We start from the raw sequence: 19,645 nt of genomic DNA on the forward strand, positions 1-19,645 counted from the left end.
CTGACCTGCAGTCTTTTTCTTGACCTCTCCGCCTCCACCCTGCTCCGACCTATCACCCTCACCTTGACCTCTTTCCACCTATCACATTTACAATGCCCCTCCTCCAAGTCCCTCCTCCCTACCTTTTATCTTCTCCTGCTGAACACTCTCTGCTCATTCCTGAAGAAGGGCATGTGCCCGAAACGTCGAATCTTCTGTTCCCTAGATGCTGCCTGACCTGCTGTGCTGTTCCAGCAATAAAGTTTCAGCTTTGATCTCCAGCGTCTGCAGACCTCACTTTCTCCACACTACAGGTGATCCCATTGCACGGTACAGTCTCTCACATACACACATTCCTACATACTCACACTCATACACAAGCTCTCTCTTTCTCACTCATATGCACACAGAGATACCCCCTCGCACTCACACCCATACACACACCCTCTCACAGACACATACCCCATCACACTCACACTTAACCAAGCTTACACGCATACATGAACACACACAGTCTATCATGTGCACTCACACCCACATGTCCACACTCACATGCACTCTCACTGTCTCTCCTACATGCACATTGAAGTTTATGGGGTGCATTTGTTTTTGCAGAATTACATTTTATTTTGCTCAAAAACTGCATGAATCCATAGAGAATTCTGTAACACTATGCAGAGGATTTGTCAGTTTGACTAAACATTGGGACACAGACTTCACATCTATTGTCAGAAAAGCAGAACTATCTTGAGAATGTAATTGAAAAGTTCTGGGATTAACATATCAAAGAACAGAAACCAGCATATCCAATTCTAAAAGATAAAAGATTTAACCTAAAATTGTTTAATGCATCATACCACTGTGACATGGACTCCTTTGGCTATAAATTCTGTGATCATGATCTTACCCTCAACAACCATATGATGAAGGAGTGGCACTCTGAAAGCTAGTGCTTCCAAATAAACTTGTTGGACTACAACCTGGTGTTGTGTGATTTTTACCTTTGTCTACCCCAGTCCAACACCAGCACTTCAAGCCAGTACTTAAGATCAGCAGAGAAAGAAGTATTGGGGAAACCTAAAGTATTAAAATCCAAAAAAGGTCAAGCTCTGATGTGCGATATCCTGGAAATCTAAAGGAACATGTTGTGATAAGTGTCACTACCACTATGTTACAGGGAAGAAATTGACATCTTATGGTCAGATTTTCAGGAGCTAGGAAGGTAATTAGAATGTAGGATCTCAAAAAAGGTAGTAACTTCTAGATTACTCCCACTTTCATGTCTCAATGAGATTAGCAATAGGAAGATAGGTTGGATCGATTTGTGGTTTGAGGCATGGTGCAGGAGAGAGAGTGTCATATTTTAGGGGTATCATGATCACCTTTGGGACAGAGATAAATATTCAAAAGTAACAAGTTTCACTTCCACAGGACAGTGACCAAAATCCTTGTGGGAGCTTCACTAGTCTGGTCAGGGAGGGGTTAAATTAAGTACAAGAGAAATAAAGTACAAAGGTAGCGAGTGAGTGTATCAAGTAAGGAAGTAGAACCATATCAAATAGGAACAGATTAAGAAGGTCTGTGAAGAACACAAAGATGTTGATAATGCATGTAGGCAAATGCACAAAGTATTAATAATAAAATGATGTTCTAAAAGCCCCAAGGACTGAATAATTAATATTCAAATTTACAACACGTTCAGGAAGGACAGTAAAATGTATTGTGGCGCTGAAACGAGAGAATGCCCTTTTGAGGAGAGTGACAAAATCTATTTGATGATGGTTATGAAGATCAAGCTATGATTATGCTACTAGGAACCTCTAAATAGTAGTTCCAAATTTGCAATGAAATCACAGAAGTCCAAAATCCATAAACTAGCAATTTTAGGGAAAGTTCGAATTCAGGTTGTACCTCCCTAATGCAACAGCTTTGGAACTGGTCTTTGCTGGACCAAAGAATTTGCTGGACTATGGGAAGTCACAATCAGGTCAAAACAATCAGAAATCAAATACAAGTTACTCAGTTTAGAGCCACAGCCAATTTTAGAAGTTCAATGAAAAGTATTAAGTATACTTAATGCACAGACACAAGCAATGACCGCACCTTCACTTGTATCGATCTTAATGGATGAATCATTTTCTAATTGCCACCCAAAACAGGAGTCAGGACACTCAAACTACACAAAGTACAACAAAAAATACAATGAATGAAGATTGATACCCAGCCACTAGATGTCACCACAGGGAAAACCAGAAGTACTGCAGGTATCTGACCACTGATGTTACCTGTACCCAAACAGTGACTGGGATAATTGTTGAAAAACATATTATCCAAACTTATTTCCTGCACTCATCAGAATAAATGCAAGAATGCCACATTGCAAATAATCAACACAATTTATACTACAAAAAGAGGAAGGAGTGCTGATTGGTCAAAAGTTGCCATTGAGAAAGCACCAGGAACCTACAGAGTTCCTATGATACTGCACGAGACATGAACATATTAGCAGAGACCTAAATAACAATATATCTTATTTCCAGGAATGAGTCATCTTGAGAGCTTGACCAATTATCTTAAATTAGTTGTTAATTCAAATTGTTCCACAAGTCTGTTCATTCATGCCTCAAATTTAACACTAGGCATTTTGCTCTGGGTTTTGCCACATTCAGCCTGGATGAGCACAGTTTGCATGCTCCCTTATATGAGCAATGGAAGAAACATGCAGCTGATTGAAAACTGACTCTTTGATTGCTCTTAATAGGCAACGTATAGGACATATTAAACCAGTGGAGTGCGATGTGAATCAGTGATGGGATCCCAGCTATTCCCATTCGATATTCATCGCTTAGATGACAAAATGAAAGATTAAACGCATCCAAGTTTGCTAATGGTGTACAGCCAAGGTGGAATGTAAGGGAATAATGAATTGCAAACAGACATAGACAACCAAAAGGAATGGGAGATGGAGTATAATGTATGGATACGTGATGTTCTTTAGTAACAAAAATAGAAAAGCAGATTTTTTTTTTTAAAAAAGGCACCGAACTATTAAAATGGCCACATTCAGAGAAATTTGGATGTAGTCTTACAAAAGGACATAGAAAGTTAGCATGCAGGTAGGTATAGCAAACAATTAGGAACAAAGTTTGCATAACCTCTACTACAATGGGTTTGGAGTACAATTTTACGAAGGGCTGGTGAGACAACATCCAACATAATTGGCACAGTTTTGATTTTCATATCTTAGCAAAAATGTCCAAGTCTTCAAAGTGGTACAACAGAGGCTTATTAGATAAGTTTCTGAGATAAGAAAATGAATGATGTGAGATTGAACAAATTGACCCATGTCTTGTTGTAGGGTTTAGAAAAGTGAGAGGTGATCTCATTAAAGCTTATCAAAGATTCTGAAGTGGTTTGACATTATGGACAGTTTTTTCAAACTCCTGGATGGGGTATTGCATCAGTCACTTTGTAAGGCGAGGATATAGGCAAATTATTTCTAAACAACAAAAGATGACAGGTTAGTTTCAAACTGACTTCAGCTAGTTTATAAGTAGGCTTAAGGTTGCCAACTAGTTGAACATATTCCTGGATATTTGATCACATAACCACTACTGAAGATAACCGTTTACATCCTTAGGAGATTCAAATTAGAGGCAAATGCAAACAAGAGTTAAGTCTTTTCAGCCATTAATGTTCTGAACAATGGCAAAAAAGTTGGGGGAACCATGCCAGATTATCAGCAAGGAGATTCCCGATATTGAAGTCCCATTTATCATAGCAGCATTAAAAGGTGAGATGAGATTTTGCTTAGTAGCAGCAAGAGGCCAATTTAAATGCATTAACATCTTCATTACAGTATTACATCATTTCATCTCATTGGTATGCAGCTTCCCCAGTCACCCACATGCCAGATAGAAACTAGACAGCAGCAATTCCCTACATGAAAGTCAGAGCAAAAACGTGATGAGTCCAGCTTGTTATGGCCCTCTGTTGGATAGAAGTTCCACATTCCAGGGGACACTCCAAGGCCAATGACTGCATCACCTCCTGTCCACCAGGTTACTATTGGCAACCAAAGCTGGAGCCAATTTCCCCATGTCCGTTGCTCCAGATATGTAATGGCTAGACTTTAAAAGAAGGCACTGGCACAATGAACCTTGTGAGATTCCAGAAGTGGCCAGTACTTCTGCCTGTGGCAAGTAGGAGAATATAATGAGCAAGACATAGTATATTGGTAGAGGAAAGTTTGGGAAGATAGTGTGAGAAAGCTTGTTGCAGCTCATAGCTAGAAACCCTGACACTTAACTGATTTCTGGTAAAATTCAGCCCAAGGTTTCTGCTCCCCAAAGTTGACTTTATCTTAGAACTGTAGTATAACATAACAATTAACCTCAGCTCTTGCAGCATAAGACAAGATCCCAGCTTCTGACCATTTTTGGGGCTTACAATGATAGTCCAGTTTTACTCAAATCACAAGAAAATACATGGATTAAACTTACATGTGTATAAAAGATATGCTTACCTATTTTTACTTCAGGATAAGGTAGAGTTTGGGGATTGCTGTAAAAAGCTTCTAGTTCAAATGGATTTTCTCTGGAGAAAGTGAGGGCCTTTGAAAACGGCACTGGATGGTTTCTGGAGAAGACTTCATGACTGCTAATAGACAATGAAAACTGCATTTCAAAAGAGTGTACAAGTAACTCAGCAATTGCCATTTTCAACTGGGTTAATGACGCTTCGAAATAATAGCAATCTGTGCATCCTAAACCATTATACAATTAGTTCTTTTGTTGAAAATCTTAACAGGAAATTAACATACATTTAAAAAAATTGTCAACTGGAAATTGGACTCTTACCCCTCCAGTTCATCTCCTTCTGCTATCCATTTTAAGGATATTGGGAATGGTAGTACATCCGTTATGGAGAATTCACGTACTTTAAAAGCAGGTGAAAGCATTGCGCACTATAAACAGGAGTAATAAAAAAGTATCATATGTTAGAACATCCTTCCACATAAATCCAAAATTACTTTACAACATAGAAGATAGGCAGCCCATTACACCAACATTTTCACCCCCTCACTTCCAGAATTATATACATTTCCCTACAATTCCCCTTAAGGTTTCATTCCTATTTGCAAATTTTCAACCATGTTTCACTGATATTGATGTCTTAAATTAGTAGTCAAATGAATCAAATTTTCTGTTCAATGTACGGTTGAAGTGTGAACTGGGAAGCATTAAACATGGTAGACAGGACATGAACCCAGGGAGATTGCTTCCATTCCAGATATCAAAAAACTGCATCAGCATTGAAAAATAGAAAGGGCAGATTGCGAGCTGGTGTCCCAGTGTTGCTGGAGCCTAAGTCAGCATTTCAGTCCTTCCAAAATTTTCATGGAGTCAGACCAGTTTTGGAAAGTGATGGGATTTATGAATAAGGGACCAGATTTTGAAATTCAATCATATGAAAGGCAAACCCAGAAGGTTCTGCCAACTTCTCAGATCATACTGAAATTCATAGATTGTACGTTTTACTACAGCGAATGATGATAGAGCTTTCCTTTGAAAAGGCCAATAAATAACGTGGCTGCCAGATGATCATGTTTGGTGTTATTGGGATCTTGTTATCCTTTTGGCTGGCATTTTTCTTTCATTTATCTTCATCAGTCTTGGAATTTCTGCAAAATTAATCTTTGAAATAAAACAATAAAACTGCTCATTTTGTTCCCGTGATCTGACTTTAAACATGCTTCTTTATATGAACTGCTTGCATGTTAGGTGCGTCCAGGAGGATTTTTAAAAACAGTATGTGGATAGTGCCGTGAGGAAGGGCACTATCCTGGACCTGGTATGGGGTAAATTATCAGCTTAGGCAAAAAAAATGCATACCCAAGGTCTAGGCAACTTAAAACTGACAAAATTCTTGAAGAATATAGAGAAAGTAAGAAGGCAAGGGAGGAAATAACTGGGGTCTGGACAGGTATCTTTGCATCCTCTTAGGCATCGGGCAAGGTTCTAAAGGACCAGAAAACGGCCAATGTTGTTCTTCTGTATGAGGAGAGAAACAGAGATAATGTACATAATTACATGCTGCTGAACCAAACATCAGAGGTGGGGATGCTGTTGGATAAGATATTGAGACAAGATTTATTCATATATGGAAGTGAATGGACTCATTAGTGATAGGCAGCATGAGTTTGTATGGTGAAGATTATGTCTCACCAACTTGACTGAGTTTTTTGGGGAGGTGACAAGAATGATTGAGGGAAGGGCAGTGGCTATTGTCTACATGGACTTCAGTAAGACATCTGATAAGGTACGTCATGGCAGGCTGGTACAGAAAGTACAGTCTCATGGGATCAGGGATGAACTGGCTAGATGGATACAAAACTGGTTTGGTCATAGAAGACAAATAGTAGCAATGGAAGGATGCTTCTTGGAATGGAGATTTCTTAAAAGTGAGGTAGTTAATTCTGAAGCAAGGGTGATTAATTTGAATAAAGGGAACCTATGATGACATGAGGCACAAATTCATTGAGGTGGATTGGGAAAATACATTAAAAAAGCATGACTGTAAATTAACAGTTTTTAAAGAATGGCTTACAGCAATTATTTATTCCTTCAAGGTGCACAAACGCAAAGAGGTCATTTAACCATAATTAAAAAAGAAAATTCAAGATTCCATTTGATTCAAAGACAAGGCCTATGAAGTGGCCAGACAGTGCAGTAATCCTGAGAATTGGGGAGTTTAGAGAATATACAAGAGGAGGACCAAGAAACTGTTCAGGTAGAATCTATTACAAAGGATAGGATAAGTAGGTAGCTGGTTGACAATGATCTGTTGAGCACAGTCAGCGTGGATTTGAAAATAGGAAATCGTGTTTGACAAGGTTGGAGTTTTGATTTGAAGATGCTATTAATCAAATGTATAAAGAAGAGCCAATGGACGTAGTACACTTAAATTCTGCAACATCCTCCTTCTTGCCCTAGGAAGTTGGTTAAAAAAATTAAAGCATATGGGACAGGAAATAAATATAGGCATGGATTAATGTTTTCTATTTACTAGCCAATCCGAGAATGGGAATTAGTGGGTCTCTCTCATGCTGGCAGATTGTGATTGATAGTGTACCACAATGTATAGTACTTGGCTGTCAGCTGTCCACAATATGTATCAATGATTTGGAAGTGGGGACTAATTGTAATATTCCCAAATTTGTTGACAATACAAAGATAAGTGGGAATATGTTGTGGGAAAGATATGAATTGGCTCCAGGAGGATTTGGTTAAGCTTACTGAATGAGCAACAACTTGACAGATGGAATATAATGTAGAAAAATGTGAGACTATTCATTTTGGTAGGAAGAACAGTGGTGAGGAATATTTCTTAAATGATAAGACATTAAAACTGTAGATGTACAAAAGGGACAGAGGTGTCCTTGTCAGTAAGTCACTGAGGGCTAACATGAAGGTGTAGTAAGCTACCAGGAACCTAACAGAATGTTAGCCTTTAGTGCAAGACTATTTTAGCAAAGGAGTAGGGAAAACTTGCTGCAATTACTTGGTTAAACAACACCTGGAGTATCATGTGCAGTTTTGGTCTCCTTGTCTTACAGAAGATATTATTGCCATAGAGAAAGTGCTATGAAGGTTCACTAGACTTATTCCTGGGAAGGTGGGATTGTGCAATTAAGACAGATTGGGTAAAATGCAACCTGGAGTTTCGAAGAATGAGCAATGATCTCTTTGAAACATCCAATTTACTTAAAAAGGACATATGGGGTAAATGCAGGCAAGATATTTACCCCAGTTGGGGAGTCAAAATCAGGAAACACAGTTTTGAAGCATGGGAGGACGAGAGAAGAAATGATTTTACTCAGAGGGTTATGAACTTTTGGAATTCTCTACCAGAGACAGCTGTCAGTTTTTGAGTATGTTTAAGGTAGCGATTAATAGATTTCTGATCACCAGTGGCTTACAGGATTATGGGAATCGGGTGAGTAAAAACGCATTGAAATGTTTGGCCATTCATGATTGTATTGAATGGTGGGCAATCTTAACAGGCCTAATGGTCTATTCCTATTCTTATGCTTTCAACCCTTATCCAATCCAAGAACATTCTGGGTAACTGTGGAGATAAACATCTTTTAAGGTACAGTATTTGGATAAACAAATTTATCCAGCTACGAACATACCAATTAGAAAGAGTGTTAGGCATTTAGCCCCTTGAGCCCATTCCATCATTAGGGTTGTGGCTGATCTGATTACACTACATTCCTGCTTATGCACCAAACCTTGCTTATCGAGAATATATTTTAGTTTTTTGTTATGTTTAGCCATAAGAAGTAACAGTCAAGAATATATCATTTACTGACTCTTAATTCAAATATTATTATTCAAATAATAAAATGAAATAGCCCATTTCCCTTTCCTGGTCCACAAAAGTTCAACATCAATTTAATACATATTACATATACTTATAGGATAAGTAGACCAAGGTTATTAAATAAAATAATCAAAGTTGAAGGCTGAAGCTGTTCCCTTAAATTCCTGGTATATTTGTTTAAGAGCAAAATACTCTTGGAGAAAGTGAGGACTGCAGATGCTGGAGATCAGAGCTGAAAGATGTGTTGCTGGAAAAGTGCAGCAGGTCAGGCAGCATCAAAGGAGCAGGAGAATCGACGTTTCGGGCATAAGCCCTTCTTCATTCCTTCCTGAAGGGCTTATGCCCGAAATGTTGATTCTCCTGCTCTTTTGATGCTGCCTGACCTGCTGCGCTTTTCCAGCAACACATTTTTCAGCAAAATACTCTTGCCAGATTAAGAAGATTTTGTTGCAGTTTCTAATTATTTTTATTGTTTAGAATTCAAGCAGACAATCTGCAGTGAACAAGCTTATAAGTATTTTAATCGAAGTTTTACCTGCAAAGCACAGCCTCTGGCCACTGCTTCATCAGCATTGAGTGTAGTGCTGACAGCCTTTTCAAAAAAATTTGCTATCCTTTCTTTGACTGCAGGAATACGTGTGGACCCTCCAATGATCTCAACGGCATTAATATCTCCAAGTTTGAGTTGTGTTTGTTCCATAACTGACTGCAGAGGTCTCTCCACTCTCTGCAGCAGGTGTGCAGATAACTCTTCAAAGTGAGTTCTGGAGGAAAACAGATTGATGGGCTACTGATCATTTAAAACAAAAATCAACTTTTAAAGGAATGCATATAATAGATTGTGCATGTAGAATTTTTGAAAGTGAAATCTAAAACTTAAAAGATAAATATTATAAGTCTCTTCTACACTAATAAGCTAGTCTCATTAACAAAGTACAGTGCCTTCCTTTTTCAGAGTACAGTAAATGAATAACATCTCTGGTTTAATAATTAGTGGCTATAGGTGGCTAGGCAGTGGTCTTAGGTAGCTGGTTTAGAGAATGAAAGCAACACAATGATAATGTTCCACTGGGGTATGCTAGTTCATAATACTTTAAACTGTACACACATGCCGTACAATATTTTAATTAATTTACTTTGCACTTACCGATTCATCTTTCCAGTTACATCCAGGTCATTCATGAAGCACTCAATGTTCAAAGGAATATCCATGGAGTTGGCACTCATGAGTTTCTTCAGCTTCTCACACTCTTGATACAGCCGCAATAAGGCTCGGATTTTAGACTTTACATTTAAATTGTAACTCTTTTTGAATTCAGTACAAAAATACTCAACTAATACTTCGTCAAAATCTTGGCCTCCTAGTTGTGGATCAAAAGCAGTTGCAAGTACCTTAATGAAAAAATAAATGGAATTTAGCTTACTTCTGAACTTTGGTAATTTTACAAATATAGAGTTTTCAGAAAAACTTTCTCGAATGCTTTTCAGGTCAGGAATGACTTTAAAATCTTTGTGCATCATATCAAATGCTTGGATAGTATTTTCCACATCCCTTTACTTAAGATAACAATCAAGCTGCTTGACCAGTAAAATTAGATTAGATTACATTACATTACAGTGTGGAAACAGGCCCTTCGGCCCAACAAGTCCACACCGACCCGCCGAAGCGTAACCCACCCATACCCCTACATCTACCCCTTACCTAACACTACGGGCAATTTAGCATGGCCAATTCATCTGACCTGCACATCTTTGGACTGTGGGAGGAAACCGGAGCACCCAGAGGAAACCCACGCAGACACGGGGAGAATGTGCAAACTCCACACAGTCAGTCGACTGAGGCGGGAATTGAACCCGGGTCTCTGGCGCTGTGAGGCAGCAGTGCATCCGGAAGACTGAACATTTGGCATATTACCTAAATGTTACAAGATTAATCCACCCATTACCTTATCAGTAAGTACTTAAGACCAGTGCTGATTCTTTTATATAAAATGTTTTCAATTCAAAGCTCATTCAAAATTGGCAAGAACTAGAATATTTAATAATGGTTTGCACCAGATAATTTCTATTTCTTCCAAAACAGATAAGAGTACTGTACAGCAACTTTCAGCTGATACTTATGCTCTTCTGGCTAATCCAAAATGCATCGAGTTTTTTTTGGAAGGTTTTTCAAGGTGAGGCCTGGTGGGTTTTCTCATCCTATTTAAATCAAATTTGCCTTATTAGCATGCCCATTTGGCATCTCTCTCACACCAATCTCTAGCCTATCTTACCAGTGTCATTCCTGGAACAACTTGCTACTCAGTGGAAGTCTGCTGAAACTCTAGCATCCCTGGAAGCCAGGTCATCTTTGAAATGCCACAGTACTCTTCAAAGCACACAGTGAGTCTGAAGCTGCCCTACAGTTTCTGACATTTGTCCTGCACATGGTAAACAAGGAAAGATCAGAACTGCCTTTTTCAGCATGGTACTGGAGATTCAAGTAGATGGGAGGTGCCAATTTAGGACTTTCTGTCCTCAGCACAAACATTGAAGGCCGTGACACCAGGCCAAGCCAACCTCATTATAGGTTGTCCCAAGGTTAAAGCAGTCTCAGCCATCCAGAAGAATGCACAGCAAGGTCTGTGTCCTTCTCTACTCTGCCAAGCTAGTCTAAATTTCCAAAAGAATATATGACTTTCTACAGAATGTTTACTAGCTCTGGTCTACAGATGGTCCTTGTGGCTTCAAAAACCAAATCTGTGTGATGATGATCAGCATCTTATATTTTTTTTGCCCTTTCTCTTCCTCCCACACATCCTTCAATCTCCAAATATGTTTTGGCGTCAATCTCAAGCTGCTGGAATGCTGCCTTTGAGTTGTAACTTTGGGTCATTCTTTCAAGCAAGGAAAGCTCCAGGAGGCTACATATTTGAGTATCATTTTTTGTGAAATTAGTCTTGGCAAATGACGATCATTTGAACCCAGTAGTACAGACACAGGTGATTAATTTGGTTAATTTCATGTGATACCATTGTTCTAGAACTGAGTTAGAGTGAATGAAAATTTTCCAAGTTAGTCATGAGCTGAATTTGAAATAGTCTCTTCACTGGGGCATGTTTAGAGTTGAAACACTGATTTTCTGCCTCTTTGACATTTGGCTGTCAGCATCATGGTGCATAGATTTGAAAGACTCAAAAGCTGTAAAGAGATCATAAATCTCTTCAGGGACTGACTATGAATCTTCTTATGAAAGCAGCAGGACTGTCAAGCATCTGAAAATCACCACAAAACATTGCAGATGATAATGGTAAGTGTTTTATAATACCAGTTGATATCATTATTAGACAATGTCCGATCTCAGGCTTAAGTGACTTAAGTGCAAGGCTTTTTACGTTTTTTCTGCTACCATGCATGCATAGTAACCTAAAGAGGGCAGCTTGTATGCAGCCTGTGTGGGAAATTTCAGATTGCAACGCAACTTAAAAAGAACATTGTACCTTATCCAGAGACTGGCAAGATGCGCAATCACAGGAGTAGTTGAGGCAAACTAAATAAAAGCATTTACCAAGAAGCTAAAATGTAGAGTGAGAACAGAATTGAGGAATAAACTTGGAGGAGTGCAGTTAGATAGAAACTCAAATAAGTGAGTGAGCTGAGTGGCCTCTTTCTGCACATTATAATATCTTTGTCATGCATCAATTCAAATTTTGAAAATCTCAGCCAAATGAGAGACCTTTATCTAGCTTATAATCAAGTAACTAAAGAACAGTAGGGTATTTTATGAGCTTCATACAAAATTAATATTAATCAATATCAAAAACAAAAAATACTTGAGACAAATTATCTCAAATGAAAGCAACAATGGGAATTCAAAATTAAAATTTTCAGGGGGCTTAGTAGGGTGAATACCAGGAGCAAAATTCCTCCTGTGGGAGACTAGATATAGAGTAGACAGTTTAAACAATAAGAAGTTTACCTTTAGGATGAAGAGAAGAATGTTTTTCCTTTCAAAGTTTCATTAGCCTATGGAATATTTTTCCTCAACAAGCAGTAGGATCTGGTTCACTGAATATATTCAAGATAGATTTAAATAGATGTTTGAAAGACAGAAGGAATCTGGGGTTATGGGGGAATGATGGGAAAGTGAGAGTTGACACCATAGTCAGATCAACTCTTATCTTACTGAAAAGGTGGAGCAGGTTCAAGGAGTCAAATATTCTATTCCTGCTCCCAAGTCACATTTTTCTTATGCAAAAGTATGCAATAGAAGCTGGAAACTAATAAGTTTTCAGAAGCAGCTTGTCAAAAAGTAATAAAAAAGGATATGTCTGCAATAAACTTCAAAAGATAGTCAGAATATTGCAAGATTTTCTTAGCTGCATTTTCATAAAAGAACAACACAAAATAATTACCTTAAGAGTCCCCTTATTGAAAGCACAGATGCAAACTTGGAATGCTGAATGACCCATATCTGCAAATACAACAATCTTTGGCTTTTCTTCAGGGACTGGTAAATCTGGCTTGTAGATTCCATACGCTAGAGATGCTAAAATATTAAAGGTAGACAATTAAAACCATTTATGTTTGTAAAATAAACTTTATTTATGAAGAAAAAAAATCTGATTCTACATCATACCTGCAGTGGTATCATTCATCAGTCTTAAACAATTCAAGCCTGCAATATAAGCAGCATTTAGCACAGAACTCCTTTCAGCATTGGTGAAAAATGCAGGTACCTACGAAAAGAAATGTTTTAATGTGGTATGAAGTTGCCTTGCCATTCAATACATTGTTTCTTCAACAGTATTATTTTTCTTTTTGTTCTCTGTACAGAGATCTGATCGCAAATTATGCTAGTTTTCAGAAATGCTATTTGTAAGATAGCATTTCTACTCGGACTCATATGCACCCTCCTCAACTTAAAACTTTCATGAACCAATGCAATCAGATTGAAATTCTGAATCAAGATTATACATTAAATATAATCAACAGTGATAACCTGGTACACATTTATTAACAGTTGAAATTGGATATATTCCCAAAAAAATCATTTACAGTAAGTGCACTGACATGTCACGAAAAACGTAAACAGAACCAAATATATTCAAATATGCAAAGCTTCTCCAGAAATTAATTTTTAAAGATTAAAACTTGCCTCATCCTTGTATCTTAAAAAGGTTTCATTTTAAGAACCTTCTCAAAAATCTGCCAGCAGGCACAATTAGCATTAGTGGAAACTCAACAGTGGTTAATTAGTTAATGGCATGTTTTGTTCTTAGGGGACCCTGGCTTCTCACATTAAATTTTTAAAGTAGCACAAATGACTGCATAAACTCACTGCAACATGCCCAAGAAATCTTTCCAACATACTATATAAAAAGACCAAAAGAAGATATGTGTTTGGATCAAATGATGAAGAATGAACTAGAGGAGAGAAGTCCAAACATTATGAAACATCAAATGGCAGCTTCCTGTTTTTGAAAGTTAGGATGAAGGAAACTTACAGCAGATAAAGGTGATTGGTTGCCAACTGCAGAAATGGAGCCTGTAATAAAAGGAGTCCTAGCGACGAAGATCTCCCAGACAATCAGAGATCCCCGCATCTCCAAAACTGCACAGTGGTGGGTGATGTGGCTGCTGCTGGTACAATAAACCCCAGCCAAGATGGAGGACTATCTCCTGGAAAGGTACTTATGGGAAAGGCAAGTGCTGCTTCGCATGTGAGATCTCATGAGACGAGGGTTGTTGGGAGGCACTGGCTGGCATGGTCTCTAGAAACCATTGTCCTGTCCCGGGTCCAGTTCCTTGATCTGAATGTCTCCTCCACCCCAGCTCTGTCACAACCAAAGTGACAGTTTGCTGACAGTGGCTAACTGCTTGCACGGAACCATCTTTCTTATCCCTCCTCTAGCTGAAATAATTGCAGATAGGTGGAATAAGGCTCTTATGTGGTCACTAACTGACCACATAGATGCCACAATTGCTGGTGGGAAGATGGACCTTGTCATCTTCAGACAGAACTCAATTCCAGTAAAGGCAGGAAGATGACATCATTCAGGTCCACCAACAGTCCACCTTTCCATCGCTGGGGCAGATGATTGCAGCCATCTCGGTAGCAGTGACAATGAGTTTAGAAGTCAAAAGGAAAATAAAATTAGGAAGGTGAACAAGAACTGTGAAATTAAATTTTCAATGAACAGGAAACAAAATAGCAATTATTTTACAGGCAGCGCAATAAAAAACATGTTAAAAGAATAAAGGCCATTATAGGGGACAAAAAGGATTAAGCCACAGTAAACAAAATTAAACAATTAATTTACTTTGTTACTTAGAAATGAGCTGGAACAGGTGAAAAGAGCAATGTGTATTTAAAATTTATAAAAGGGTACATTTGAATAATCTAAATCAAACAATCTCAAAAAAGGATAATGCCCCTAATCCAGATGGATTGCATCCATACATTTTAAAAGCATCTATGGAAGAGATACCAGAGAAAGTCGGTTAGTTCAGTTGGCTAGAGTGCGATGCAGAATGATGCCAATGACATGGGTTCAATCCCCTGCGCCGACTGATGGTTCATGGAGGCCTGCCTCCTCACCTTGCCCCACGCTTGTAGAGTGGTGCCTCTCAAGCTGTATATAACCAATTGTCCCTCTATAATGGAGAGAAAGAGAGATGCCTGTGGTCCTTTGTGGATTATGGCTAATTAAATTACTACACACATTTAATAACTCATTAGAAAAAGGGGCCAGAGGACTGGCAAATAGCGAAGTTAATACTTATTTTTATGGAAGAGGACAGAATTATAGACCAGTCAGCTCAACATTAGTGGTAGGCAAAACAGTGGAAGCCCTACTTAAGTACAGAATATTTGAACATCTAGAAATGAAAATATAATGAACAGTCAGCACAGATTGCAGAAGGGAATTCTTATTTGATCAACCTTACTGATTTTTTTTTGAGTTAAGAGACAGCAGAAATGCCAACGCAGTAGATATAAATACATCTGTATTTTCAAACGGTTATGATAAAAGTGTCCTTTTATCTGTCTTTTGGCAGAATCAACCTAAAAGTACGAGCTTACTATGTTTATATAAGTAAAAACATACAGATCTAGACATTTGCGTTTAAAAAAAATAAGTGTAATGCTATTGAGCCGTGGAACCGAACTCGATTACAAAATGCAGGTGAAGAAGATATGTACATGGTTACAATCCTGAAGCAAAGAAAACACACCTAATAGGATTTTCAAACGGTGCTACAAGTTACAAATCAGCTAAGTCTGGAATGGTTTAAGAAATAAATTTGCATAATTATGAAAGATCTGCTTTTTAAAACAAAATAAATGGCTGCATGAAAACTCAACATGGCCACCTAATACTTGCACAGCAAGAGGACCTATATGTGGTAGTGAGTTAAAGTGTGCCATAATATCCCTTTACCTCTTTCATTTTATACATTTTGATTTTCATCCCAACTACTCTATCAAATTTTAAGCTTAATGTCGATTCTGACATTATTTTAGAGCATCTTTTGGTGCCTTTCGAAAGCTTTTATAAAATGCTAGAAGTTAATCAGTTAAACAAGAAATCATGTCTTAGCAAACCATGAAACAAATTATTCCACTATGACAAATCGAAATAACTATATACAGAACAACTTTGATTATCCAAACATCAATTATCCAAATTTTGGATTATCCAAACTAGAGCTCAAGGTCCCGTAAAATCGCTACCCATTATCCGAACAAAAACACTCCTCAACCGCCTCATTTGGATAATCGAGGTTGTTCTGTATACCAAATCTTATTAGTAATAATAAATGCTTGTCGTCTGAATCTTCCAGTCTCCAAATGGGCAATTTCTCTGCTGCCTTGGATCCACTAAAAGGCCTCCAATTCTGAGTTAATATTGGAGACATTGTAAAGTTCCAATGTATTTAACAGAGTAGTTAAATATTGAGCAGATGAAACCTCGTCCAACTAGGTTACTCAAGAGCTGACAGCCAATTGCCACGGTGATTTCCTCCCCCCACAACTAATTCTGCAGACCATCTGATTAATCATCAACTGACAGATTACCTTGCCACCTATCTGCTTGCTAAGTCTCATTCCTGTCGTTCTACCCACTCTGCCCATTCACTAATCCATTCAACAGCTTACTAACAGCGAAACATTATATTTGCTTTATGGTAGCTAGTGCAATATACAAGGAACTGTACCCATCTGTCCCTGAGTCTGTGTTCATTGAAATCTGAGGGATGAAGAATGCTACACATGCATGTACACACATAAAAACCAAGCAGCCCTGAGTTAGAAAAATCTTGAACAGAGCACAATCCTATATTGATTACTTTACTTGAAAGCTCAGACCTATCCTACAAGCATAGAAACAGGATTTGCAGTGGACCATTAACCTGAGAATTGTTATGTAATTTAATCAAGTCAAAGTGGATCTACAATCTAACCAATGTTCCCTGTAAGTTGCTTTGCTAAGCATATGAAGCCACTCCGATGTTCCGTGCACAGCGATCCAGGTGCTGACAGAGTGCAGCACTGACTTCTAGGTCTGGATGTTGCTGCTGTGCATGGAACCTCAGAAGGCTCTACTGTAGAAACTAAAAATTACAGGGAACGCTGGACCTAACTCCATGTGCCTGCCAATGGTGGGATATGAATGAGGCTTGTTAATGAGGTAATTAAAAGCAATTATCCTTGAGCTTTCCTTAATATATTGACAGCCCACAAATTAAATGAAGTTTCATTGTTTTCACAACCATCATCAAGTCTGTTCAGTTTGGGTTTACCAACATACTAGGGGTGCGCAGTGATAATACTGGGGATTTCTCATCATCAGGCATTCTGCCCAAATTGAGAGGCACAGCATTAAGGGAATGTGGGACCAGAAAGACCTCTACTTTTTTAAATCCTTCTCTAATGTCACCTACATGATCCCCATTCCATCCCTACCTGACCAGAGTCAGGGGTCCAGCAACAATCTCTGGCATAGTCCCTGCAGCATGAGTGGATGTGACGATTTTCCATGATGCTCCTGCTGACAACAGAGAGCTGTAGCCCTCTGAATGACCAGCAGTTTTTGATATACATGACTTAAGACAATAGGTGCAGGAGTAGGCCATTCTGCCCTTGAGCATGCACCACCATTCATTATGATCATGGCTGATCATCCTCAATCAATATCCTGGTCCTGCCTTATCTCCATAACCCTTCATTCCACTATCCTTGAGAGCTCTATCCAACTCTTTCTTAAACGAATCCAGAGACTGGATTCAGCCTTCTGGGGCAGAGCATTCCACACACCCACCACTCTCTGGGTGAAGAGGTTTCTCCTCATCTCTGTCCTAAATGGCCTACCCCGTATATTTAAGCTGTGTCCTCTGGCTCAGGACTCACCCATCAGCGGAAACATGTTTCCTGCCTCCAGAGTGTCCAATCCTTTAATAATCTTATACGTCTCAATCAGATCCCCTCTCAGTCTTCTAAACTCAAGGGTATACAAGCCCAGCCGCTCCAATCTTTCAACATAAGATAGTCCCGCCATTCCAGGAATTGACCTTGTGAACCTATATTGTACTCCCTCAATAGCCAGAATGTCTTTCCTCAAATTTGGAGACCAGAACTGCACACAATATTCCAGGTGCGGTCTCACCAGGGCCCTCTACAGCTGCAGAAGAACTTCTTTGCTTCTATACTCAATTCCTCTTGTTATGAAGGCCAGCATGCTATTGGCTTTCTTCACTACCTGCTGTACCTGCATGCTTACCTTCATTGACTGGTGTACAAGAACAACCAGATCTCTTTGTACTGCCCCTTTACCTAACTTGACTCCATTTAGGTAGTAATCTGCCTTCCTGTTCTTGTCACCAAAGTGGATAACCATCATTTATCCACATTAAACTGCATCTGCCATGCATCTGTCCACTCACCTAACCTGTCCAGGTCACGGTCACCCTGTAATCTCCTAACATCCTCCTCACATTTCACCTGCCACCCAGCTTAGTATCATCAGGAAATTTGCTAATGTTATTACTAATACCATCTTCTATATCATTAATATATATTGTAAAAAGCTGCGGTCCCAGCACTGATCCCTGCGGTACCCCACTGGTCACCGCCTGCCATTCCGAAAGAGAGCCGTTTATCACTACACTTTGTTTCCTGTCAGCCAACCAATTTTCAGTCCAAGTCAGTACTTTGCCCCCAATACCATGTGCCCTAATTTTGCTCACTAACCTCCTATGTGGGACTTTATCAAAGGCTTTCTGAAAGTCCAGGTACACTACGTCCACTAGATCTCCCTTGTCCATCTTTAGAATTACATCCTCAAAAAAATTCAAGAAGATTAGTCAAGCTTGATTTCCCCTTCATAAATCCATGCTGACTCTGACTTATCCTGTTACTGCTATCCAGATGTGTCGTAATTTCATCCTTTATAATTGACTCCAGCATCTTTCCCACCACGGAGATCAGACCAACTGGTCTATAATTTCCTGCTTTCTCTCTCCCACCTTTCTTAAAAAGTGGTACAACATTAGCCACCCTCCAATCCTCAGGAACTGATCCTGAATCTATTGAACTCTGGAAAATAATCACCAATGCATCCACGATTTCTAGAGCCACCTCCTTTAGTACCCTGGGATGTAGACCATCAGGCCCCGGGGACTTATTAGCCTTCAGACCCAACAGTCTCTCCAATACCAATTCCTGGCAAATATAAATTCCCTTCAGTTCAGGTCCTTCAGCCACTGTTACCTCAGGGAGATTGCTTGTGTCTTCCCCAGTGAACACAGATCTGAAGTACCAATTCAACTCTTCTGCCATTTCTTTGTTCCCCGTAATATATTCCCCTGTTTCTGTCTTCAAGGGCCCATTTTAAGTCTGAACCATTTTTTTTCCCTTTCACATACCTAAAAAAGCTTTTACTATCCTCCTTTATATTTTTGGCCAGTTTACCTTTGTACCTCATTTTTTCCTCTGTGTATTTCCTTCTTAGTAATCCTCTGTTGTTCTTTAAAAGCTTCCCAGTCTTCCGTTTTCCCACTCATCTTTGCTAGGTTATAGTTTTTCTCTTTTGACTTTATATGTTTCTTAACTTCCCTCGTCAGCCACGGCCACCCCTGCCTCCTCATAGGATCTTTCTTCCTTTTTGGAATGAACTGATCCTGTATCTTCTGCATTATACACAGAAATATCTGCCATTGTTCCTCCGCTGTCATCCCTGCTAAGGTATTGCACCATTGAACTTTGGCCAGCTCCTCCCTCATAGCTCCATAGTTC

The 19,645-nt window shown here is 39.0% G+C and overlaps 1 protein-coding gene across 7 annotated transcripts in view; it reads right to left on the reverse strand.

Annotated features, from left to right (window-relative positions):
- Positions 1 to 19,645, reverse strand: part of LOC122550789 (heat shock protein 105 kDa-like) — a 91,690-nt gene that overhangs the window by 37,201 nt on the left and 34,844 nt on the right. For 4 of the 7 annotated variants that reach the window (XM_043692048.1, XM_043692044.1, XM_043692049.1 and 1 more), the window contains 6 exons: positions 12,986 to 13,085; positions 12,762 to 12,895; positions 9,515 to 9,759; positions 8,903 to 9,131; positions 4,839 to 4,945; positions 4,505 to 4,638 (listed from right to left, as the gene is read on the reverse strand). In XM_043692048.1, coding sequence (XP_043547983.1) covers positions 4,505 to 4,638; positions 4,839 to 4,945; positions 8,903 to 9,131; positions 9,515 to 9,759; positions 12,762 to 12,895; positions 12,986 to 13,085 — 949 coding nt within the window. Of the gene's footprint in view, positions 1 to 4,504; positions 4,639 to 4,838; positions 4,946 to 8,902; positions 9,132 to 9,514; positions 9,760 to 12,761; positions 12,896 to 12,985; positions 13,086 to 13,853; positions 14,213 to 14,837; positions 14,967 to 19,645 lie in introns of those variants that run through there. The other 3 variants (XM_043692050.1, XM_043692051.1, XM_043692046.1) reach the window with 3 other exon arrangements.

This window comes from Chiloscyllium plagiosum, chromosome 6 (genome assembly GCF_004010195.1).
Source record: "Chiloscyllium plagiosum isolate BGI_BamShark_2017 chromosome 6, ASM401019v2, whole genome shotgun sequence".
Taxonomy (NCBI): Eukaryota; Metazoa; Chordata; class Chondrichthyes; order Orectolobiformes; family Hemiscylliidae; genus Chiloscyllium; species Chiloscyllium plagiosum.